Source organism: Nomascus leucogenys, chromosome 5 (assembly GCF_006542625.1).
Source record: "Nomascus leucogenys isolate Asia chromosome 5, Asia_NLE_v1, whole genome shotgun sequence".
Taxonomy (NCBI): domain Eukaryota; kingdom Metazoa; phylum Chordata; class Mammalia; order Primates; family Hylobatidae; genus Nomascus; species Nomascus leucogenys.
Window position 1 is genome coordinate 120,459,331 of NC_044385.1, and position 27,031 is coordinate 120,486,361.

Below are 27,031 nucleotides of genomic sequence, written 5' to 3' on the forward strand. Positions count from 1 at the left end.
CACAAGTAACCAGCTAATCCTAAAAACTACAGGGAGGAAGCTGTCTTTAATGTGGAGATAGTGGTGCATATTAGAAAAAAGAGGATTTCTAATTTGTCTGTCTTGCTCTACTGTTTTGTGGCAACTGGGCAAATGAAGATTAAATTAGCTGTCATTAAGACTACACCATGTTTAATAAAGTTAAAATTGAGAGAACATCTTCATAAAATAAAATTCTAAGCTTAACACATTAATGGCGCTTAATGAACCAAAACTGGGTAAATCCCTTTGGAGAGTCAACACATAAACAAAGCTATTAATTAGGTCGCAGTTGTTTCCCAACAAGCCTTTTGCTTGATTTACTTACAGTAAACAAAACCATATCCATCCGTCTTTGTGGAGAAGTATTCACCAATGCAACAAAATGTAATTATTACACCTTAAGCACTTGCAATTACACAACTGTATGATGACAATAGTGTTGGTTATGTCCTTCATTAACATCTGTCACTTCCCCAGCCACTCCCTGAGCCTGCCCTCTGGAGCACTGAGCTTTGCAGCTGATTCACTTGTCTCTATGTTTCCACAGCTTTCAGAATAACAGAACAGAACATGTGTTTTCTGGAACGGTATCTCTAAAGCAAGCAAGGGAAAAAACAAAAACAAACAAAAAAAACACCTCCAAAATCAAAGATCTGAGAAAGAATGGTATGTATGGTGTTCCCCCAAATTGAAAGCTGGCTGATGATCAGAAGCTCTAGAATACAGGAGACGCTTTCAGCTAGGAGTCGAGGGAACAGAGGCCAGTTCCCAATCTCAAGCTACAGAATGCGTGTCTCCTGGGTTCCCTGAGGCTGAATCCTGCCATTGCCTGTTAAGAAAAATTGGAAAATAGTTCTCACAAAGAATTTGGAGCTTGTAATAAGACTCCTTACTTAAATTTATACCTCCTAGTAGGACTTCCTGTGATGTCACTGATGACCTCGTGGCCAGGGAGCCCTAAATGGAAGATTTCCCAATATCACTGGAGACATTGCCATAGTTGGAGACACTCATGGAGTTGGGAGTGAGAAGGAAAGTTCCATGCTGAAATGCAATGTCACCTCAACAGTTACATCCTCCAAGGGAACGCTCGCCTTTCCCTTCTCCAAATTTACTTCTTCCAGGTCTTCCTCACTCATCCAGATAGTCAGGTCCCAAACAGAGAAACCGGGACTGACTTCCCTCAGATCTCACATTCAATCCATCACAGTCCATTTGCTTTACTTTGCTATTTACTCCAAATCTATCCATTGCACCATCTTCACTGCTCACATCATAGTCTAAGCTGCCATTGTGCATGGTGTAGAGAGGGCATGACCACAACAGTGAATGCTGCGTTTGATGAACTGAAGGACAATAACTAAAGGACTGTGGCTTTTACTACAAAAGAAAGAGAGTGAACAGAGTGAGGAAAGGCTAGAAACGTAGGGAGGAGCCAACTGTAAATTGCTTTGTAGAACCATGTTCAGAGTTTAGATAAAGACATTAATCAAGAGAGAAAAAAATTAAGGTTCTCAAAATCTACCTGGAGGGACTGGTATATAAAGCAATAAACTAATGGGCACATTTCAATAATGGTAACAGCGCTGATGGATCAAGGGGATGCTTGTGAACTAGACATTTACGTGGTCAGAAGCTGATTGATCAGATTTAGGAGTGACCAGCTGACTTGTCTGGCAAGTTCTGTCCTTGCTGTCTCTCTAACTAATCAGACCTTCTAAGTTGACAGCACTTCCAAGCATTAGATAATAAAAGGAGTAGCTATCATCAATGCTGCAACAGCAAATCCCAACAAGAAGTCTATATGATACATTTAGATTACAGGCACCTGCCACCACGCCCAGGTAATCTTTGTGTTATTAGTAGAGACGGGGGTTTCACCGTGTCGGCCAGGCTGGTCTCGAACTCCTGACCTCAAGTGATCTGTCTGCCTCGGCCTCCTAAATTGCTGAGATTACAGGTGTGAGCCACCGTGCCTGGCCTTGCTTCCTAAAATTATCACTGTTTCTCTTCATTTTCTAAGCCCTCCAATTCTTATGTAATAAATTTCCTATGTTAAATCCTTTCTGTTGGAATCATTTGTTTTTCTGGCTAGGCCTTCTCTGAAAATAATTTGTGATGGATCTTCTCATCTCTTCCCCCGTGACACATATCTTGTGAACGTCCCAGCAGCATAGAAGTTCTGCAACATTACCCAACAAGCCCCTTGCAGTATATAAAAACCTAAATCTTTCATTAAGGGGATCAAGAATGCTGAAACAACTGTGACAGTGATGATGACTGTGATCTTCTATTGATACTATTCTGTAGTACGACAGTTAGCATCACAAGCTGAATCTTAGATTTGGGATATTTTCATGGTAAACTTTTAACATATGATTTTTGCATACAATCATATGCAAAGAGATACACTGGATATATTGTTAGTAGCCCTGAGGGTGTAGTTAAGCATATGAATTACTATTGGGAATGAGAGCCAAAATTAACAGAAAATTAACTTACTAGGGGTTTCTATCAAGTTTTACAAGGAAGGAATAAACTGAAAAAGTGAACATAATTGGGAGCAACAGGAATTCCACAGGTGAAGGACTCACCATTATCTTGTCGCTGTCAATAATGGTGTTCAATCTGTGTGCAATGGTTAGCACGGTGCAGTGGGCAAATTTCTCCCGGATTTTTTTTTGTATTAACTCATCAGTTCTGCAATCAAAGAAGTTAAGTTTAATTCCGTAAAGATGCAAAAAGTAGACTTAAGACTTAAGAAGCTCTACTGCACAATAGAGATTTTTTTTTTTTTAAAAAAAGATCATATATATTCAATGTTTTAAAAATCATGTTAAAATGTTTTAGGACAATCTTATTCTTTAAAAACAAGTATAAAAACCTATGTAGTAATTTACTAATTTTCATAAAACAATGAAAAATATCTTCCCTCCAAATTGCTTAAAGCTGATTATTGGGAGTGGATTTGAGGAATCTAGCTCTCCTGGGATACTGAATAATAAAACTGACACTGGAAAACATGTTTGGGTTTCTTCTTCTGTTTTTTCAGAATGAATGTTATCCATGTTAAAATGTTATCTCTGGGGCAAACAAAGCACTTAGAAATATTTCTCAGAATCATTCCATGTTTCCCATTTACACACTTAAAATATGGACTCAAGGTTACATGGACCTCAGCTTTATACCTTGGATCCACATTTGCCGTCGCTTCATCAATAATCAATATCTTATTTTTCCTGAGAATTGCCCTGGCAAGGCACACCAGTTGTCTTTGTCCAACACTAAAATTGGATCCTGATTCTGCTAATTCAGTATCCATTTTACCAGGAAGATCTTCAATGGTTTCTTTAAGTTGTACCTGTAGATGTACAAAGAAGAATGACTGCTTATCATTCAAGCCGCTATGGAAGTAGTCAAGCCTCACAGACATTAGAACCTTCAAGTCTCTTCTCTCGAGAGATATAACTTAAGTGGAAACATACATGAGGCTGAGAGTTACCTCTAGTTAATGTTCAATGAGAAAGATGGTAGAGTCTACACAAAACGGAAATATTCTGACTTAAGAGAACAAACAATGGAACCCAAGATGCTCCTTTATCACCATCAGCGAGCACAGTCTGTTCATGCAGGATCATGTGTTAATACTGCCTAGGACAATTTCATTAAGAAAAACACAGTATGATCAATAAAATTATTCTATAGGTAAAATACAGAAAGATTAAAAAAATCCCTTCTTAATTTTTAGTTAAAAGATTACAGAAATTTAGAGAGACAAAAAGAGTGATGGCTGCGAAGGGGCTGGAGGATTAACTGTAAATGGATACAAGGAAATTTCCTGGGGTAACAGAGATGTTTTAAAACTGGATCCTGCAATGACTGCACAACTCTATAAATTTACCAAAATCACTGAATCACTTCTAAAGGGAGCATTTTCTGCTATGTAAATTAGACCTCGATAGAGTTGGTGGAAAAAAATCTTATCAGTGTCCCCCAGCACCTGAACTCCCTTACCAACAACCAACGTGACAGCCACCAAGAACCCCTCTTCCAGGGAGGGAAGGAAGTTTCTCAAAAAATGAAGCTCATGCTCCCAATATAGAGTCTGAAGAAAAGGTGAAAGGATCTTTCTGGTTGGGTCAAGTTTCCCAAAGTACATTTTGGAGAGGAGTGAGTATAACTCATGGGAAAATTTAAAAAGAAAATTACTGCAGGAGGTATGGCCCTCCAAAGATACCATCTTATAGGCACTTTACCATTTTGGAAGGTTTTTTAATCAACTGGAAAAGTTAAAAAAATACAAATGCAAACAATGGGAAACTGTGCCTCATTTGTTAGGAAATCAGGAGCTTATTCTTGGGCTGGTCCTTTCCCAAGTTTAAGTCTCTATCGCTAAAGCAGGTCGGTGCATTTTCTTCAGTCTAATAAATGTTTGGCAGTGAATGAAAACTCACGAAAAACAGGAGACAATATAACATCTTGCCCCAGATGATGGGGATAGATGATATTAATGTATCTTTATAAAATTGTAGCTATAAGATGATCTGATACTACATTGGGTGGTGGTTCAGTTCACTGATGTTTGTTTTGGAGACATTTTATAGAACAAGAGCCAAACTCAGGTGACATTTGAGAGCTATAGAGGAACCAAGAGTCAATACACTTCCAATTAAGAGATCAGCAAGCAGATAGATGAGTGATGGCCAATAAGCAGATGTACACAACGGCAATGCCCAACAACAAAAAGCCAAGAGTAAACGGGCAACATTGTCATGTACCTTAAATATGGAAGCACACTTCTATGAATGTGATCGAGTTGTACTCATGATGGAAGTCCAACTCCAAGAAACAGGAATTTTGAGTTAAGATTAAATATGGTATTGATATTTGGCATTAGCATGCAAGGTAGGACATTAAAATCTGAAGTGTGAGATTTGGCTCGTGGTGCAAAATGTTACCCTGAAAATTATAGGATGGAATATGTCATAGCTTAGTCAAGCCCTCTCCATTACAAGGAAGAGCACTTACTGAGTAATCTTTTTATGAAACATACTCAGAGACCTATATCCCATGTGATGGAACTGATAAAAAGTAGATGTTGGCAAAGTTTTTATTAGCTTTTCCTTCTGAGTTGATTTTGACAATACTGGTAAGTGCAAAAAGGTCTGTTCTAAGACTTGCAGCCAGATTTGAAGAAATAATCTCACACCTGCCCTTGATTAAGGTGCCATCCCATTATTCTTCTGGGTTTTGACCCTCCTTGAGGTTATCCACATTGACTTGATGAAGAATAGGGTTGTGAGGTGAAGAACAACAAACACATTTCCCAGACAACAGTGTCTTCTGAGACTCTGTCATCATGATTGAATCAGGGATGGTTATGAGAATGACATGAATGTGTGGCCGAGTACAGTGGCTCATGCCTGTAATCCCAGCCCTTTGGGAGGCTGGGGCAGGCAGATCACCTGAGGTCAGGAGTTCGAGACCAGCCTGGCCAACATGGTGAAATCCCATCTCTACTAATAAAACAAAAAAAAAATTAGCTGGGCATGGTGGCGGGCACTTGTAATCCCATTAGGAGGCTGAGGCAGGAGAATCGCTTGAACTGGGGAGGTGGACGTTGCAATGAGCCAAGATTGCGCCCCTGCACTCTAGCCTGAGCGACAGAGTAAGACTTTGTCTCAATTAAAAAAAAAAATGATATGAATGTGAAGGCCCTCTGTAGTGTTATCACACATTCAAGTTATGGTTAAGTATTAGCACTGAGAAAAAGACAATGGAGACAGTGGAACACAGTGACTAAGAGTGACAACTGGGGAAATTGAAAATATATTAGACAATGGTATTACATTACTCTTCAATTTCTTCAGTGAGGTAAATAACTGTATTATGTCATGTAGTTGAACGTTCTTGTTCTTAGGAGGTACATATACATATTTAAGGATTAACTGCAACTTCACGGAAATGTCTGCAACTTACTTTCAAGGGCTATAAGAGAGGAAGCAAATGTAGCAAAATACTGTATTAACAAATGGTGAATCTTGGAGAAGGGTATGTGTATGTTCATAATACTATTCATTTGACTGTTCTGTGATTTGGACATTTTAAAATAAAAAATGGAGCCTTGAAGACACACAGCATGGGTATGAGTCCTGCCTGGCTCTGCCAACTGGGCAAGTTCCTGAACTTTCTCTATCTTAGCTTCCTAATTAACTTGTAAATAAGACCATACTAAGATTATTATGAAGATGCTTATCTCCTAAAATTGTTGGAGTATAAAATGAGTTGGTATGTGTAGCATTTACAATAGTGCTTGGTACCAAATAAGAGATCAATAGATAATATCTATTCTTTTTTCTTTGTTTGTTTATTTTGCTCCTTCCTGGACGATGAAATACTGCCTATTTTTTTTTTTTTTTTTTTTTTGAGGTGGAGTCTTGCTCTGTCATCCAGGTTGGAGTGCAGTGGTGCGATCTCAGCTTACTGCAATCTCTGCTTCCCAGGTTCAAGCGATTCTCCTGCCTCAGCCTCCCAAGTAGCTGGGACTACAGGTGCATACCACCACCACATCTGGCTAATTTTTTTTTGTATTTTTAGTAGAGATGGGGTTTCACCATATCGGCCAGGATGGTCTCGATCTCCTGACCTCGTGATCCACCCGCCTCGGCCTCCCAAAGTGCTGGGATTACAGGCGTGAGCCACCACGCCCGGCCGCCTATTTTTAATAATGCAGTCAGCTAGTTCTTTTCATGCACTGCTGTAGTTTTCTTCATTACATTTACCAGTATCTAATATTATATTACATATGCATTTTTTAATTTTCTATCTTCCACACAAGAATTTGTGCCCTAAGAGGGTAGGGACTTTATCTTTCTTGGTGACTGCTATAGCTCCAGAGTCTACAAATGCCTACGTAAAAACCTCCCCACACATATCTGTTGAATGTATGAAGTTACAAGGACACCTCATTTTGTGACATGTCTATTCTTATAAATTACAAAACAAATCTACACAGAAATAGAATTTACATACGATTTCCTTACTAAATGTCATTGTAAAAGAAACATGGTCCTTATAAAATTAATTGGCTCCAAGATATCATAACATTATACTTTAAAATATAGAAAACTTAATGTTTTCTACATTTAATAAAGGTTGTAATTTCAGAAAAACAAGCAAAATTCAGGAAAACTGTAGAGAAAAGAAAACACTCTCCTCCAGTCTTTGTCTCATTACCCCCAAACAAGCAATGTAAATGCTCTGGCGTCTTTCTTAGGTCAGGTTTCGGAATATATGAATGATTAAAAACAGCTGGAATCACACTGGAACTACAATGTTGTACCCTAATTTTTAGAAACTCTCCCAAATCATTCGCAGAAAAACCTACAATGTCATAAAGAAGTAATTCCCAGAGAAAGACAATGACGGGATAATTTTTCACTTCTGAGGGGGACCTACCACGTCTTCCACCTCATCATTTCTAGAATTCTTGAGAGGCCACTAAATTTTATTTTAATTTTGGCTATAACAAATGAAATAACTATGAGTTACAGTCAAGTTCCATGATAGTTTTTGATAGGATCATCTCCCAATTAACATTTCTTCACTGTTCATAGAGAAATGTGTTTCTAAAAAGTACTTTTGCTCTCTGAGAATCTGTGACAAGAAATCTCAAGCTCTGAAACAAATAGAAAAATACTTCATGAGTAATTCTTGTTCTTTTAGGGTGTGTCACAATTTCACTATTAAACCTGTCCTGAGAGTTTAGGGGCAGGGGATTGCCTTATCTTCCTTTGCATTTGAGAGTTAACTGTACCCACCTCTTCTCTCCTAGAATTTCACTGTACAGAGATTCACAAATTTAAATGAAATCAGAGGTCAATTACTTATCAAGTATCAGGAGGTGAAGTAATCGACCTAATTTAGAAAAAGAAAATCCCCACGGGTTGCTGGAAAGCAGGGTGGATGTGTAAGGACTTGGCAATGACATGCCTTCAGAAACAAGAATTACTGGCAGGAAACCATCAGGCCTCCAAGTCTACTTGCTCACAGTCAAAACCCATCTATAAATTAAAGATTTCAGAGCTATCCCTGGAAGGGCAACAATAACAAATGCACCAATCCAAAACAACAACAGTAACAATAGAGAGAAATTAATCTCTGTCACTCAGGCTGGAGTGCAGTGGTGCAATCATGTCTCACTGCAGCCTCGACCTCCAGGGCTCAAAAGATCCTCCCACCTCAACTCCCTGAGTAGCTGGGACTACAGGTGCATGCCACCACATCTGGCTAACTCTTTTTTTTTTTTTTTATTTTTAGTGGAGACAAAGTCCACTATGTTGTCCAGGCTCCACACTTCTTTGAAATGAAGAGATCAAACATATTCAACAATACTTATTAATTGCTTACTTTTTTTAACTTTTAATATTTATTTATTTATTTTGAGATGGAATTTCACTCTTGTTGCCCAGGCTGGAGTGCAGTGGCACGTCAGCTCACCACAACCTCCGCCTCCCAGATTCAAGCAATTCTCCTGCCTCGGCCTCCTGAGTAGCTGAGACTACAGGTGCGCACCACCACGTCTGGCTAATTTTGGTATTTTTAGTAGACATGGGGTTTCACCAAGTTGGCCAGGCTGGTCTGGAACTCCTGACCTCGTGATCCGTCCACCTCGGCCTCCCAAAGTGCTGGGATTACAGGCATGAGCCACCGTGCCTGGCCAATTTTTATTTATTTTTATTATTTATTTTGAGATGGAGTCTTGCTCTGTCGCCCAGATGGGAGTGCAGTGGCGCGATCTCAGCTCACTGCAACCTTGGCCTCCCAGGTTCAAGCAATTCTCCTGTCTCAGCCTCCTGAGTAGCTGGGACTACAGGTGCACACCACCATACCCAGCTAATCTCTGTATTTTTAGTAGAAATGGGGTTTCACCATGTTGGTCAGGCTGGTCTCAAACTTCTGACCTCCGGTGATTCACCCACCTCAGACTTCCAAAGTGCTGGGATTACAGGTGTAAACCACTGCGCCCAGCCTTAAATGCTTACTTTTTAAAAGCAAAAGACTAAACTAGGTCCTGTGAGGGATTACCAGTTTTACGATATGGTTTCCTGCCGTCAAGTAGATGGGCACAAATTTGCAGAACTAGACTGAACACAGAATATCAGTGTTAAAATATACAAACCAACAGCACCTTAATAGTCAAAGTCCTTTTCATGCAAGGGTGAGAAAATTTCAAGACGTGGCCCAACAGGAACCACATAAAAAATAGAAAAATCCTCTAGAAATCAACACATTAGTATAAAAACTTAGCAGAGGCTGCAGGGTTCTGTTACCTGCGTTAAAATTACATGTTTGCCAATAAATAATTATTATCCCATTCCAACTGTATAATTTACCTTTATAAACACTTTCTTACAATACTTCAAAGCATTTCATAAATATGATCTCATTTATCTTTTAGTTAATGAAAAATGACTATGGTCTTCCCTTACTAGAAATTCCCTAAGAACAGAGCAGTAAAATAAATGGTGCAGAGTAACTTAGTCACTAATAGGATCTCAACTCATAAATACAACTTCTAGTTTAACGCATTGCTAAAGACAAATAAAACAACACCAAACTGTTTTGGACAATAGGAAGAAAATTAAAATGAGAACAAGGGAAATTTTATTTTTGGTTTTCATCATCATCAGTATACACATTTTAGCATATCCACGGCCTCAATGATCTCCTGGGTGGTGAACAAAGTTAGTTAAACCACTAAGCTCCTCTTAATTTCCTGCAGTGCTGTAAAGGTACATATACACATACTGATGCTAACAAATTAAAGATAATTACATTTTATCAATTACCTCTTGTAAGGCATTCCACAGTTCCTCATCTGTGTGCTCATTAAAGGGATCCAGGTTTTTCCTCATTGTTCCAGTGAACAAAACAGGTTCCTAAGTGCCCAAAACAGTCACGGTCATTACCACAGACTCTTTTCATTTTATTCCAATACTAACATCAACAATAGAATTAAGATACCAAAAAATAAACATGATAATCATTAATTATAGCGTTACAAATGCCTGTTTACAAAACAACATATCTATTAACGTTCCACTGTACAAAGCGTGTTCCAAAATACCTTCCAGACCACTGAACACTAACAAAACTGTTGCAATGTGCTATCTTAAGAAGAAAATGAAAAATACAGGCCTGATGTTAAAAACTGCTTTCCTGGTAATATTAGCTTAACATGAAATATAAGGATATAATTATTCGAGGGTCAACATCAAGAGACCTATAGAAATTAACTATCAATCGTGTAATACTGGAAAATACCAACAGCATGATTAAAGTTTGTGCTTCAAAGCCAAATTATTAAGTATTTTCCAATTTACACTAAAGAATAAATTAGGATATTTTCTCCATTGGCAAAACAGTTTTCCAAGATTAAGAATCTCTCTCCAGGCGCAGTGGCTCACGCATGTAATCTTAGTATTTTGGGAGGTCGAGATGGGTGGATTACCTGAGGTCAGGAGTTCGAGACCAGCCCGACCAACATAGTGAAACCCTGTCTCTACTAAAAATACAAAAATTAGCTGGGCATGGTGGCACATGCCTATAATCCCAGCTACTTGGGAGGCTGAGGCAGGAGAATTGCTTGAATCCAGGAGGTGGAGGCTGCAGTGCGCCGAGATCGTGCCATTGCACTCCAGCCTGGGCAACAAGAACAAAACTCCATCTCAAAAAAAAACAAAAAAACAAAAAAACAAACAAAAACAACTCTCCAATGTTAGAACGGGACATCCTTTTTTTTTGGCCAAAGGAGATCTAAACAATTGGGGCCAGAGGCACCTCTACTTATGAAGGGATTGCCTCTGATTTTGCATCAGTGAATCCCCACATTATCTCATTTGTGCATCAAGGTTACCTGGGTCACAGAACCTCATTATTAACTAAGAGAGCAGGGTTACCTGAAAACCACTGTGAAGGAGGTCATGATAAAATTACATCAATTTAAAGAGCTGTTCCTATTCATCTGCTTCAGGAGGATCCCACAATTAAATCGCTCTTGGAATATCGGCCTCTTCCTGGATTTCAAGAGAGACTCTTGAACATAAGCTTAGGTAGGCTGTGTGAAAGTTTTCTTCTGGTAGCTGGGTGCGGTGGCGGGCACCTGTAGTACCAGCTACTTGGGAGGCTGAGGCAGGAGAATCACTTGGACCTGGGAGGCAGAGGTTGCAGTGAGCCAAGATCGCATCACTGCACTCCAGCCTGGGCCACAGAGCAAGTTTCCATCTTGAAAAAAAAAAAACAACAAAAAAACAAAAACACAAACTTTTCTTCTGGAAGGCTCTAATAAGCCTGGCCATAAGGATATAGGAGCCCCATCAACTGCTTTCAAGGATGGGGGCAGAACAAGGTGATGCACAGATGTGGGAACAAGAGAAGGTGAGACTCTTCCACAGGTACGGGAGAAATGCTCAAGGGAACCACTAGCCTCAAATCTCACCTGGCTTTGGGGCAGGACTGTTCCTCCTCACTTCCCAAAAGCCTGAGAAGAGAGATGAAGGTGGTAGACTTCTTTTTTCTCCAGCCATAAAGAAAAATGATACACAGGGAGGCTCTCATCCCTTTCCCTGTCGTCTCCGTTTTAAGGCCGGTGAGGAAGAAATAAATGTAGAAGGCAGACAGGGTGCCACCAAAAACATAAGTCCTCAGCAAAATGCAAAAATGGAAACAATGGTAAAATGGGCCCTTTGTGTGTATAAAGCTGATAAAGTGGTCAATATCCTTTCAAAGGCACTGAAAAGTCACTGGTCACATGATGTTTCCGAATTACCAAATGGAACTGAAAAATTCCAAGAGTCCCATGTAAGGTCTGTCTTAAAAGTACCCAACTGAAGACCAAAACCTGAACAACCATCTAAACAATGGTGAGAATTTCTTGTGAGGGGAATAACCATCACTCTGGTTATTTCAGAACCAGACTTGACTTACTCTTTGTAATGATCAACTCTAAAATTCCAACCTCTGCCTCTCAGGTCCAAGAGGTAATTCCTTTTGCTTTCGTTGTTTAAATGAGGTATACAGAAACAATGTGGCCAGGAGAGGGGTGGCTGCAACTCCTTCCTCTCTCTCTTTGATGCTCCTCCTCCTCCCCACAAGGCCCTAAACTGAGGGCACAATTCCGTTCAGTGGCTACAACCCAGAGACTCTTTGAGGATTACGTGTTCGAGGAGATAAAGGAGCTAAGAGGGGAATGGGTTAAGAAATGGGCTTTGAGCCCATTTAGAGCTGTGAGACGCAGTTCTTTGCTTATAACAAGTCCATTACCTTGCCTATGACGGCCTATGTTACCCAAACATTTTTTTTCCTTCAGGATCCTCTCCTAGAGAAAAATCACACCCATTACCAGGTCTAGGGTTTGACTGAGTGTCTGCCTAGGTTTTCACAGTATGTTCTAGAGAGATGATACCTAAACTAACCTATGAACAAATTTCTTTGCATTTTAAAGACTGATTGTTCTGCCTCTGTTGAGCGATGAAAGGGCTCATGGTATTGGCATGTTTCGGAATAGCGGTTTTGGTGGCTCAAAAGAACAGGCATATGAGTGTACAATTCAAGTCCAATCATCCTGTCTTCCATACTCCAGGGCCCCTTGCCTGTCACCTTCCTTACTTTCTTCCTTTAGGAGGGAAACCCCTTTAAATGGCTGAATCCCTCCAAAGACCGGCGGGAAGGATTAAAGTGTGATTCTTCACAGGACCTTGAGTTGCTCAATTCGAGCCAACAATGTCTGCAGCTACTTTGGGCTGAGCTCTAAACCTTGACCTCAGATACTCTGCAGGACCTATGGAGGTCTGCTAATTATCACCAACCATCATTATTGGCTTTTTTTAATTAAAAAAGCCAAAATTTAAGATTAAGCATTTCCCACTGCCATAAAGGTTCCTACTTAAATCCATACTATCAATTTAAAGGAAAATATTAAGCAATTATTTATGTTTAGTTAGCAGCATTACACAGAAGAAAATACTATGTAAATAAGAATATTTTTCTTTGTTATGACATACCAGATTTCATAATGAGTAAAATTTCAATCAAAACTTGTTGAATGAGAATGATTTAATAAAACATTAACTGATTGAACCTATATTTTTCTTTAAAACCAGCAGGTAATTTGTTAACAATGTCTGTTTTAATATGCCAATGTGTTTTATACATGTTGTTCATTTTGGTTTCTAATTCTGCTTTCATCCACTTGCCAAATAAGAAACAATTATATTATCTTCAAAAGGTAATAAAAGTGCTCATCGTAGTCACATACTGCAAGAGCAGATAAGAGTCAAATTCATTATCATTTCTGATAGATATTATTATTTAAAGTACCCTCCTCCATGTAATGAAGTTAGTAAACTAATCTTATAAATAAGTGTTGTAAAAACGTTTGCAGGCAGAACATTTCAGAGTAGAGATTTATGGTAGACATACACTCTTCATGTAAAATATAAAAGATTTAGTAGCCTAAGTACATATTTATTGATGGTATATATTTTCAAATGTCATTTAGTACGAGTTTTAACGTCCATTGTTAGCAAAACCAACACTCTGTTCAACGTATTATTTTAAATGAAGCCCTAGATCAAACCTGTTTTTCATTAGGGTTTAAAGGTCATACTTTTTAAAAATCTTTGTGCCATACTGAGTAGTAATTTTGTCCTCATTACTCACATAAGACAAGCTGATATTAAACATGTGACCAGGCTGGGTGTGGTGGCTCATGCCTGTAATCCCAGCACTTTGGGAGGCCGGGGCGGGTGGTTCACCGGTGGTCAGAAGTTCAAGACCAGCCTGGCCAACATGGTGAAATCCCATCTCTACTAAAAATACAAAAATTAGGCAGGCAGGGTGGGGTGCACCTGTAATTCCAGCTACTCAGGAGGCTGAGACAGGAGAATCCCTTGACCCCAGGAGGTGGAGGTTGCAGTGAGCCAAGATAGCGCCACTGCACTGCAGCCTGGGAGACAGAGCAAGACTCTGTCTCAAAACAACAACAGCAAAAAAAACCCACCATGTGACCTAAAAATGGCCACTCTGAATCAAAGCATTTAGTGCAGTAAATTGATAATCCCTCAGCAGGACTGCAAGACTGAAAATTACAGTCTTCCTAGAGCTTTCATATAAACTTCTGGAAGACAAGCCTCTCATTATCTCAAGAAGAAACTCTATCCACCAACCTTCAGACACTTAAAACCACCTGGGACCAAGACAAAAATCGCATGGGGAGTTACAAACCAGCAGGACAAAGCACAATACTTTACCCTAATCTTGTCCCAAACCAGGAAACTTCCCTCTCTTAAAATATACACTGCACAGTAGTTAGCCACGACTGCTGCTGCCTGGTGTCCTCAGAGCTATGTGTGCATTTCAAATCCTGAAGACCTTGATTAAGGGCAGCTCATCTCCCTGTGTCAAGAATGAGGGAATCACCTGAAGTCACTTTAAATCTTGGTTTCCCTTCTTTTTTAAAAAAAACCCTGTAGCCTCTGAATGAACTGATCATCATCCATTTTCAGAAGAAAAGAACATTGTTCGCCAACAAAGGAAAAAGAATTTAAGTCATGTAAAGTCTTCTTTAGATACAAAAAGGTCACCAGCTCCAGGGAGCAGTTCCATGGCCTTAATGAAGACTTCAGTGTGCAGAAACAAAGGACCGACTGCATTAGGCCAGAATCCAATTGTATTTCTTTACTAGTAACTGCATACCTACCTCTTTTCCCTTTGAATTTTGTTCTCAAAAAGAAGAAAAAAAAAAAAAAAAAGGAAAGAAAATCAGGTAATAAAAAAAGAAGTCTTAAAGAGACACACTCTGGTTAACCTTTTCAACTTACTGAAGAAAATTCAGGGAGTAGAAATACCAAAATAGCAGAAGTCTGAGCAGTGGGCTGCTTAAAAACTACTTAGTTTTTGCTTTGAGAGAAAAACAAAAAAGTCCATCAAATATGAAAAATGAATCTGTTTAATCCTAACAAAGATTATAGCTGTTGATGTATGCAACCGTTAGGGTGCTATCATAAATGCTGAATTTGCATGAAGTTATTACTCTTTAGTTGAAAACATTTATTTGTGCCAGTAGGATTGGAGGGCTCTAGGAGTAAATAATCCATCCTAAAAAAAGTTTTGAAATCCATTTTTCCAGATCCTTCAGTTAAGCAAACTCTTGTCTGAGTTATAGTATCACCTTGGTGTTCTCCTTGGGAAGTGCACTTAACTACCCTGTGTCATGAACACAAAGGAAGCATATATTTCAGCTAACTATTCTGTTTAGGGAAATTATTTAGGAAGTACTTTCACTGCTTCTTCCTGAAATTTTGAATACAAATTGAGGGATACTTTCTTAAGAATTCGGTATTTTTTTTTTTTTGAGACAGAGTCTCCCTCTGTCGCCAGGTTGGAGTGCAGTGGCGCAATCTCAGCTCATGGCAACCTCTGCCTCTGGGGTTCAAGCGATTCTCCTGCTTCAGCCTCCTGAGTAGCTGGGACTACAGGTGCGCACCACCACGCCCAGCTAATTTTTGTATTTTTAGTAGAGACGGGGTTTCACCATGTTGGCCAGAATGGTCTCAATCTCTTGACCTCGTGATCCACCCTCCTCGGCCTCCCAAAGTGCTGGGATTACCGGTGTGAGCCACCGCGCCTGGCCCAGTATTTATTTCTTAAAGTGACTCCAGGACTGGCCCCTGACTGTGTATGTCATCGTTTCTGTGCCCCAGTTCTTTCCCAGGTCCTTGCTGCTTACTCCTAACCACGAATTTGAGTTGCTAATGGTGTGGTCAAGAGTGACAGATGACCCTGAACCATAAATGAAAGGGATAAGCCAGGAAGAGAGAGAACACAGAAACTCGTGCTCCACACAACCCCGGGAAGCCACGCAGGCCAGACTAGCCCAAACATGGCCATTCAAAGAAACAGCACTTGGTTCTGCTTTTGCTGTGTTTGCTCCAAACTTCCTAGATTCCCTACATCAGGGTGTGGTGACACAAGCCATTTGGCTTTCCACTCATTTCTGAGGAAGAGGGGTGTATGCTTTCTGCACTGCAGACCAGTAGCCTTCATGTAACCTCAAGTCTCTGGCCTTCTCCACCCTCTTAGCCAGTGAGGCCTTGGAAGAAAAAGGGTTCTGAGCTCCCACAAGGTAAGGCTTGGAGGATCTTCTGACGCTCATTAGCCCATGACACGTAAGTGAATACATTCTGTTTCCAAAATGATTTTCTTTTAGTGCTTAGTGTCACTTAAGGTTTTGGAAAAAATAAAAATAAAAATAAATCACAAATGATTCAGTCTTTCAAAATGACCTAACTGTCCAAATGACAAAGTTCAAAGAAAAGATACCTTTCGACTTTGCTGTATATTTGCTCTCTTTGGTTATGGCTTCTGGGAACCTTTTGTAACTTGGGTAGACAGAAAAACAAAGAGTACTTTGGGAGGCCGAGGCAGGCGGATCACAAGGTCAGGAAATCAAGACCATCCTGGCCAACATGGTGAAACTCTGTCTCTACTAAAAATACAAAGATTAGCTGGGTGTGGTGGTGTGCACCTGTAATCTCAACTACTCGGGAAGCAGAGGCAGGAGAATTGCTTGAACCCAGGAGGCAGAGATTGCAGTGAGCTGAGATGGCGCCACTGCAGTCCAGTCTGGCAACAGAGCAAGACTCCGTCTCAAAAAAAAAAAAAAAAAAAAGAAAAGAAAAACAATGAGTAAAATGTCTGATGAGACATCATGCTGTCCAACACACACTTACTGAAAAAAAATTGAGTTGCACAGTTCTGAGTTCGGATTCTACTACTTATTAGCTGTTCATCTCCAGATAAGTTATTAATCTCCCCAGGCCTTAGTTTCCTTCCTGGAGAATGGGGCTAACTTGACACACCCTGCAGGGCTGCAGTGACAATCACTGTGTCATGAAGCTCCTTGCACAGTGCTGCCAGACAGCAGGAGCCTGGCCAAGCAGGGCAGCACAGTGAGGCACGCTGTTCTTCAAATGGCAGGTGCAACCAATGGATCATGAAATCACTTTTGTGGCTCGTGACCATCATTATGTCTTTTATATGAACCAGAATAGAATGGATATAATAGAAAATATCAGGGCGCAGAAGCACGGAGTAATATCGTGTTGTGAGACTTTTGTTTCTGTGCATGTGTGTGCACCTGCACGAGCCCACACTAAATCATGTTGCAAAGCAGAGTTCCGATCGGGGATTGAGCCAGCCAACATGGGTTTAAAGTCCCTAGGAGAGGGTTCAGGAACTCAGGATCTGGCATTGGGATTCGCCGTAAATTCCATTTGAATCCTGACTCTGCTGTTTACTTGTTAAGTGGGTTAAGCTCTCTGTGCCTCAGTTTGAAAATGGTGTCAAATGAGGATGACACAGAATTGCTGTGAGGACGAAGTGGGAGATGGCAAGGAAAGAAGCTAACCATGTTAAGGATTCTGCAAATGTTAGGAATTCTCACTACTTGTGTAACTTGTCTGGGACGCAACAATCACTAAAGCACTAGATCTAAGAGGGACAAGCCCCTGTTTTCATGCAGGGCTGAGAACCAGTGTCGGCTGCCTTCTCGCGAAATGCAAAGCATTAGAGGGGTACTGAGAGTGGTCAGGAATGCCGCTAAGACCAGGGTGGGAGAAAGCCAGAAAACGAAGTGATAGCCTCACCTTTTGTTCCTTGTGAGAAAAACGTTAGATTTCTCTCTTAGGCTTTTATTGTGCACATTTTTTGTTTGTTTGTTGCTGCTTCACTATTTAAATTCACATAAACAATTTGGTTAAAGGAATTCACCAAGGATCACAAAAATAGAAATAGAAGTTAATGAGCCAAGTCCTTCTAGAATAGCGAGTAGCAATAACGCCCTAAAGGCCTGCACCCCAATCCTTAATTAGAAATAGTTACTATTGAGCATTCCTCAGAACCCAGAGTAGGGCCACAAACATGTTCTCATCTCGTAAAATCTTCACAACAAATCTGTGAGTTAGTAATTACTAGGTTTGATTTAAGGATGAGGAAACTGAAGCTTGGAGGCTAAGTGACTTCATTGAGGACACACTTCTATCAGGCAGTGCTGGAATAAAAATGTGGGTCGTGTTGATGCTTAGAAGATGCTCTGAAAGATTCTATCCCAGGCAGTCTGCTGAATGATTTCCTAGGTCGCATTAAGTATTGCACAGTCCCTCTAGACTATGTTTCTCTTTTTCAACCAACATTGAGCCTTGGAGACAAAGCCATACAAAGTTAAAAAAGAAAGGTTCTCTGTTTACAATGCTTGGAGATCAGGATCTACATGGATACAAAGCTTAGCAGTGTTTTGTAAGCATGCTCCCTGGACTACATACATAGAGCATTTGCTCAAAAGTAGGGTGGAAACTTATGGAACTGAACCAAAACCTGGTGATGTCAAGGTATATTTAGTGTTTGCTCAGATGTGCTTCCAAAACATTACTGGCAGAGCCAAGAATCATCTAATGTTACTTCTTTATTTAGAGTTCTTTTATGTACACAAGCACACAACTATTTCTTATTAAGAATTCATTCAAAGTAATGCAGGGCACGTTCCTAGAACCTTTCATCCAAGGATATAAAAGTACTTTACAGACATGCCCATTATCTCTGCTAAGTAAACCTCATTTGGCCCATTTTTGAGACGGGCATAACCAAAATATAAAACTTGAGAATTTATACTCTCATTTTCTACTGTAAGCACTAAGTCATGCTTCTAATAGCCAGAGGGAATCTAACGTGCCAAACATTTCTTCCCATTTTATCCTGAAAGGGATACTTTTTTTTCTTTAAATTAAAAATAAAAATTGTGGTAAAATACACATAGCATAAAATTTACCGCTTTTGCCATTTCAAAGTCAACATTTCAGTGATCTTAAGGACATTCACATTGTTTTGCAGCCATCACCACCACCCATTCACAAGACGCTTTTCATCTGACAAAACTGAAGTCCTATGTGAAATACTGTAACTCCCAATCCCCCACCTTCCCTCAGCCCCTGGTGACCACCCTTCTCCTTTGTGTCTCTGTGAATTTGACTAGTCTATGTACCTCATATTAGGGAAGCATCTAGTGTCTGTCCTTTTGTGACTGGCTTATTTCACTTAGCATAATGTCTTTAGGGTATATCTGCATTATAGACTGTCAGGATTTCCTTCCATTTTAAAGCTGAATAATTTCCCATTGTATGGATAGACCATGTTTTATTCATCCACTCATCTGGCGATGGACACTTGAGCTATTTCCACCTTTTGGGTACTGTGATGATCATGGATGTACAAAACTCTGAGATCCTGCTTTCAATTCTTTCTGGAAGTGGAACTGCTGGATCATGTTAGCTCTCATTTTTTGAGGAACCTCTATACAGTTTTCCAAAGTGGCTGTACCATTTTACATTCCCACCAACAGTGCACAAGGTTCCCATTTCTTCAAATCCTCAAAATTACTTCAGAGTAATTCCAATTGTTTTAGAGGTCAGTGCTAGGATAGCCATAACTGTACTTTGTCTAAGATAAAAATCACATTCTCCTTCCCTTCCGGTGGCACGTTCTCTATGCTTCCTAATAAACGGGCATTGAAGAGTTGTTTATATCCACATGCCCAGAAAGCTCATTTCTGCCTGGGTTTTGCTCTTGTCTCCTCTCTGTGTTTCTCTTCTCCAGAATATGTGTGTGTGTGTGTGTGTGTGTGTGTGTGTGTGTGTGTGTGTTCCTCAGCTCCCCTCAATGACTATAGAATGTTAAAAAAAACAAAAAACAAAAAAACCCACATTAAAAGAAAGCAAACAAAAAACCCAGCCATGTCTGGAGTTGAATATGTGGAGGTGTTAAAGTGAAGGACAGGATGGAACTGTGAGGCCCGATGGAAGCCATGAGGCCCCACGACTGCAGACCCCATGCCGGTGGGGACAAGGTCTATGTTGCTCATGCCTATACACCTGGAGAATAGTAATTACTCAATGAATACTTTCTGAATTTAGGTTAAATATGAACCAAAGCAATGACAGGAGCTCCTATTGTACAAATAATCCAATCTCTAGAACACTCCTTGAGAGTCCCTTCTGCGAAGGAGAAGAAAAGAAAATAGAATCAGAGTCCGGGAAAGGATGGCCAATTTAACCCTCCACCATCAGAGCAAACACTCACTGGGTCTTTGTGAAATACACCACACACTCTCACAACGATGATCGTAAGAAAGACGAAGTAGAAGTGCAGAGAGATGGAATTCCTTCTCTCATGTTCTTCCTTGCTATTCTGTAACAACCCCCTGGTTAAAATCATTCACCAAGAGCTAGATTCTAAAAGTCACTGCAAAGCAACTATAAGCTTTTTAATTCTCACAGCCCACAGTTTCACAGAAAGCCCTTCATGGAGGTAATCACCTTTGAGAAGGTAGCTTTAGTTCCTACAGCAAAATTCCAACATTAAGACACTTAAAATCCACACCTCCCCACAGAAACCTCCCCAGTGCTAAACAAACCATGCATCATTTTGTTCTTTATGGTTATCAGTGGATAAAACTGTGGCATCTTAGTATGGAAATCTATCTGGGTAAGTTATTAAATGTCTCACACACACACACACACACACACACACACACACACAAACACAGAAACGAACAAAGCCGGGTATCTGATGAAAATACCTGTTGAAAATATCTGCTCATAAAAACATGCTCTATTGGGCGGAAAAAAAAAAAAAAAACAATCCTTTCATCCAATTAAAAAAAGCAATAAGAGTAAAAGCAATTAAATATAGTAGCTCTTATAAAAGGGGCAGGTAAGGACGCTATGACTTGCATACCTGAGGTATGATTGACATTTTCTTCCTTAAATCATGAAGTCCAATTTCAGTTGTCAAGATCTTATCAATCCAGATTTTACCTTTGGGTTCTGACAGTCTAAAAAGGGCTGAGATGAGGGAACTTTTTCCAGCTCCGGTTCTTCCCACAATGCCAACCTACAGAGAGATCCAGGAGGCAGGATTAAAAAAAAAGAAAATCACAGGATGCAGCAAAACTAGGAGAAAACTTTCGATTTTTGAAGAAGAATTAAGGACATTCTATATTGAGTGTAGTCTAAGAGTTTCCCAACCTCAGCACTGATGACCTTCTGAGCTGGATACTTCTTCATTTTGGAGGCTGCCCCAGGCATTGTGGGAGGTTCGCTAGCATCCCTGGACCCTACTATATAGATACCAGGAGCACACTCCCAAAATGATACCACCAAAAATGTCACTGACAAACGTCCCCTAGGGCAAAACTGCCCCTGGTTGAGATCCACTATTCTAAGAAAGAGTTAAAAATAACAGAATCCGTTTACTGGCATTGAAAAGTCAACAGTCTCCTAAGTGGCCCATGAAAAGGCAACTTTTAAATTAGCTTTACTTGCAGGATCTGAGTAATTTGAATTTCTGAGATAATTTCACAGGGATATTAATTCAAGATAAAGGTGTCAGAAGTGACATAAACGAGTATTCATTTTTCCACAGTTCTATTATTTAAGATAACATATTCTTTGGTAGAGAAACTTCCAAATATTAAATATCTGCCTATATTTTGTCTCAAAAGGAAATGTTTTAAAATTCTGAAGGGAAGATTGCAGTGTCTTAAAAGACAGTAGTAACCAGTAGCCAAAAAACACATAATGAAATCAACAACAACGCAAATAACATTTGCTATTTACGTAAGGCCTTTCATCTGCACAGTTCAAAAGGCATTCTACAAACTAATTAACACTTAAAATTGCCCCTTGAGAAACATTTGTGTCAAGTATCACTCCTCTATTAAAGCCAAGACAGAGAGAAATGAAGTACACTGCCAATATGATCAAAGAATCAATAAAATGCAGGTAAAAAGGTGGGGGCAATACCTCTATATTGTAAAAACTGGCTTTCACATGTGTGCATATAAATCTGTATGCAGAAACTGGCCTCTGCACCAATGACCTTGCCCAACTGCAAACTTCCTGGTGGGAACTTCCTAAGAAATGACATCCTCATTTAGGAATCTGGAGTCAACAAAGGACATAAAACATGCCTTCAATCCTTTGTCGATTATTTAATAAATTTTAAAACTCACTGCAAAACTTTACTGGGCACTGGGTATGTGTTGGGAATGTGACATATTACCTCATTTGAACACCTATGTATCTGTAAAGTCAATAATGGCATTTCCACAAGGAATTTTATCTTTAAAGAGATACGTGTACAAAATATAAAAACGTAGATGTTTAAAAAGTGGCTTTAGCTAATTTTATTACTTTTGGAGTCATATTCTACCTTATGGTAAATCCTAGTTTATACTTTATACGTAGGCCATTTTCTGCACATAGGTACATCCGGGTGTGTGTGTGTGTGTGTGTGTGTATACACACATATATATATACACACACACATATATATACACACACATATATACACACACACATATACACACATATAAACACACACATATATATACACATATATATACACACACATATATATATACACACACACACATATATATACACACACACACACACACCCCAATTGAATTTCTGAGATAATTTCACAGGGATATTAATTCAAGACAGAGGTGTCAGAAGTGACATAAACAAGTATTCATTTTTCCAGAGTTCTATCATTTAAGATGACATATTCTTTGATAGAGAAACTTCCAAATATTAAATACCTGACTATATTTTGTCTCTCTCACACACATACACACACACACACACACGTGTGTGTGTGGCTTATGTGTGTTTCTCAGTAAATCAGCACATATCTAGACACAGACAAACGCTGTGTTTTGGAGAATGTGTGGACACTCATGTTATCAGCTCTATGGGAAACTGATCCATCTGTGCAAACCTGGACATTTGTAGGCCATTATTAGTAGATGGCCAGGATGGACCCCTCAAAGGTAGGGGACACTGAGGGCTGCCTACGACCATAAGACCAGGCACTCCAAACTCAGGTGAGGATATAATCAGCAAAAGGCAACCAAAGAAAACCTGGCTCTGGTTATTTCACTTTTCAAAGTCATCAAAATTACAGTCTCCAAGTCTTTCATAAGTCACCAATGGGTTTTACCAAATCCTCTGGAGAATATCACTAATATCAGTAAGTTTACATTCATAACATGAAAGAGACACTTAGTCTTATTTTAATTGCTTTACAATTGACCCTTTTTGTTTTCCCAGCTGGGCCAAGAGTGGTCTCTTTGGCCAAACATTAGACATTTCTACTTGGATCTCTCTTCATATATGAAACTCAACATGATTAATACCCAACACCCCCCTCCAAACGGCTGCTGCTTCTAACTCCTCCATTTTAATCTAATAAATTCTTCCCCAAGTTCACAGGCTCATAACACCCATCTCCCAGCTTTTCCCAACTCCAAGCACTAAAAATATTACTTGTTCTGTTTCTTGACTCAATACCCTCATTTTAATTTCTGCAGCCATTACCTGAGTGCAAGGGTGCACTAACATTTGGAAAACAAAAACTCTTTTGCTAGTTATAATCAGTGCCAGTGAACTTGAAAAATAAATAAATGCTGGCCACAACCCCAGCAATCTGACAGAATCCTGTCACATGTTAATACCTTTTCTTTCTGAACTTGAGTGTGAGTTATCTGTGTTCCTAAAGATATAATCTCATATATTTAGGCAAAATGAGAATATGAACAGAATATTATAATCTATTTTATTATTTAATAAAAGTATTTACTTCAGTAGCTACATAATATTACAGTATATACCATTATTTATTCAACAAATCCCCTATTTGTGGATGTTTAGGCTCCAATATTTTGCTATTGTAAATAATACCATTTTAAATATCCTTGAAGCTACATCTTTGCAAACAACCTTTATTGGTTTCTTAAAATAAATTCTTAGGTGTGGAATTGCTGAGGAACAGGTATGAACATTTTCAAAGAGGCTGTTAAGTGATGCCAAACTACCCTCCAGAAATATGATACCAATTTCTACTCCCACCTGTATCCCTGCAAATTCACTAACCAAGGTGTTATAACTTTGTTTTAATCAATATTAGTTTGATTCTACAAAGTGGAATCACTTGCCCCATCACATCTTGCCAGCAGTGCATAAAATCAATTGGCTTCAGGCCTTCAGCGTCTTCCCTGTGCACTCACTTCTCAGATTAAACTTCTGAAGTACAGCTCTCTGCCTGGCACTCCACACTGGGAAACCTCCTCTACAAAATGGTCCCAACTAACCTTTCCATCCTTAGCTCCATGAGCAGGATTGAGTTTGCAGGGTGGCTGTGAGGACTAAGTGTGCACATGTGTGTTATTCACCTGGTAGTTCATGCCCCTGTACATTCAGAGATGCCTAATTCTTCATTCATATCAAATCACGGCATCGAGCCTTGGCATATGCCATCGTGCCTTTCACATGCATTTCACCCTGCTGAAATCCTAACCACCTTCCAAAGTCTGTTTCAAATGCATAATTGCCTTAAAATCCTCCACTTGTCCCCTCATGTGGATTTCTCCCACACTTAATGGCTGTTGTAACACCTTTTCTAAACAGCCATAAAATCTGTGAACTCTTTCTGTGGTATGGAGCAGCCATTTATATACTACTTCGTTTCTTCTACTAGGCAATAGGTGCTGTGGGCAGGGCCTATATTAGAATTAGCTTTGTATTAGTTGTATCACCTGTGGTGTCCTGCAACAAACAGAAATCCCCCAGAGAGTTAAGCATTTAACTCACCCTTGAAACACTTATGGGAAATCTATTGCCATATTGTTCGGGTATACAATAAGCTAGGTGTTTTACACCTTTTATCTTGTTTAAGTTATACAACTCTAATGGTTAAGCCCTATCACTTGCATTTTGCAAAAGAGAAAAATCGAGGCTTAGTAAGATTGATTAAACTGTCTGAAATAACTGAGCCCCCAAGTGATGGAATGGGACTGAAACCCAAGTCTGCCTGCCTCTTGCCCATTCTGCTGATGGCCTCCCAATCACTTGGATAACCTGGCTCTGTATTCCCTTGGTGTAGCTAGAAGGGAGACAGCGGGGAGAAGTGTGGTTGTGTTTAAAGGCACTGGCCTGCCATACTGGTCCTATTGTCATATATTTAATGCATGCTATGGACATGTGTGAATATAAGAAGGTGGCTGGGACAAGAAGCTGACTACTTTGAGCCAAGACGGTACCTGTACTAGGGTGGATTACAGCTGTTGACAGGAAGAACTGGCACCCACAGAAGAGGCTGGGAGAGAAGACTGCAGCTACGCTGGACATGGGACAACTGGGAAACAGGCCAGACATGCCTAGTGTACTGTGGGGCAGTGAGACTCATTTTGATCCCATCAGTAGTGAAGGGAACTCAAATACATCGCTGTGCTGAGCTGGTATGAGGACAGAGACTGCTATTCATGGAAGGCTGTATGGTGGGATGAAAACTGTGATAGAAGACAGAGATGACTGGAAAGGTGCAAATGAATGCATAAATGTGGAATCACACAGAATTAAATTGTAATGTAAATTTATAATTTGCAGAATATAAAAGTAAAAAACAAAAAACAAAAAACTTGTAGGGTGGCACTTGGCCCAGGACTATATCCAGAGTCTCTGTTTAGTCATAAGAGGGGCTGGGGCAATCCATGAGCTCAACTTCAAGTTGTCAAAGGAAGTTTCTTGGAAATCACAGATTATTAGTCATCAAAAATTGCTTACCGGAGAGCAATGGCTTTACTGCAGGGGCAGGAGTGGGGGTGGTTCTTGTCCCAATGCAATTTTAATCAAAAGGGTGGGGTGGGCCTGAGAGTCTGCATTTCTAACATGTTTCCAAGCAGAGGCAGGTGATGCTGATCCCGGCCCCTGAGATGAGCAAGCAGGCAGGGGAAGTGGGACAATCTGGCTGTGAGAGGAGGGGTTTCTCAGCAAACATTAATGTAAAAAAGGAGAGAATATAAGAAACTAATATTTTTGCACATTATAGCAAGGTCTAGTACACATCTGTAAAAATGTATTATCCAAGTAATAGCTTTGAGCAAGGAAAAAAAAAAATAACAAACCAAAATCAATCTACCTCTAGAGCTGAAAAATGCTTTAAAATGGCCCAGTACTCTCTAAAATGATTAAATCAACCACAAAATCATCTAAATGAAAAATGCAGCCAGTGTTTGGAATCTAACCAGGAAGCCTAGGGTGGTATATACCTCATTTTGGTTCATTCTTTTTTACTTGCTATTTCTTCCATGAATTAGAAACCTACTTAGCGCCTATTACTTTTTCCTACTTATTATAATGTCCAGGACATCTGAGCAGATGAAGCAATTGAAAGAGAACGAAGCCCTGTTTCTGCTGTGTGGACACATTCCTACATCCCTGCCGGAAACAATGCCCCTCTCCATCAGCTCCAACAGCAAAGGGACTGCCTGAGATCCTGGGGCTGTAGGCAGGTGTGGAGGAGATGAACCCTGAATATACACAGGCAAAGTGGAACCAACTCACCATGATGTTGCCTGAATGCACAAATGAAGCTAAAGGTGACACTGTGAGTAAACCAGGACACAAATCAAAAGCCAAGTAGGGCTGGGCGCGGTGGCTCATGCCTGTAATCCCAGCACTTTGGGAGGTCGAGGCAGGTGGATTGCTTGAGGTCAGGGGTTCGAGACCAGCCTCACCAACATGGTGAAACCCCGTCTTCACTAAAAATACAAAAATTAGCCAGGCATGGCAGCAGGTGCCTGTAATCGCAGCTACTCGGGAGGCTGAGGCAGGAGAATCGCTTGAACCTGGGAGGCAGAGTGAGCCAAGATTGCGCCACTGCACTCCAGCCTAGATGACACAGCGAGGCTCTGTCTCAAAAGCCAAGTGGTTGTAGCTATAATTCAGTCTTTAAATTCAATTTACCCTCCCACATTTTAGATCTCAGGTAATCCTATGATTTGGGGGGGTTTTAAGATTGAACAATATCAATGTGGGGATATAGGTTGTTT

At 40.0% G+C, this 27,031-nt stretch overlaps 1 protein-coding gene across 1 annotated transcript in view; it reads right to left on the bottom strand.

Annotated features, from left to right (window-relative positions):
- The window catches only part of ABCC4 (ATP binding cassette subfamily C member 4), a 319,962-nt gene that overhangs the window by 52,426 nt on the left and 240,505 nt on the right, over window positions 1-27,031 (bottom strand). The window contains exons 26-29 of the mRNA XM_030813558.1: window positions 20,872-21,027; window positions 9,873-9,962; window positions 3,210-3,382; window positions 2,616-2,721 (exon numbers count right to left, since the gene is read on the bottom strand). Coding sequence (XP_030669418.1) covers window positions 2,616-2,721; window positions 3,210-3,382; window positions 9,873-9,962; window positions 20,872-21,027 — 525 coding nt within the window. The remainder of the gene's footprint in view (window positions 1-2,615; window positions 2,722-3,209; window positions 3,383-9,872; window positions 9,963-20,871; window positions 21,028-27,031) is intronic.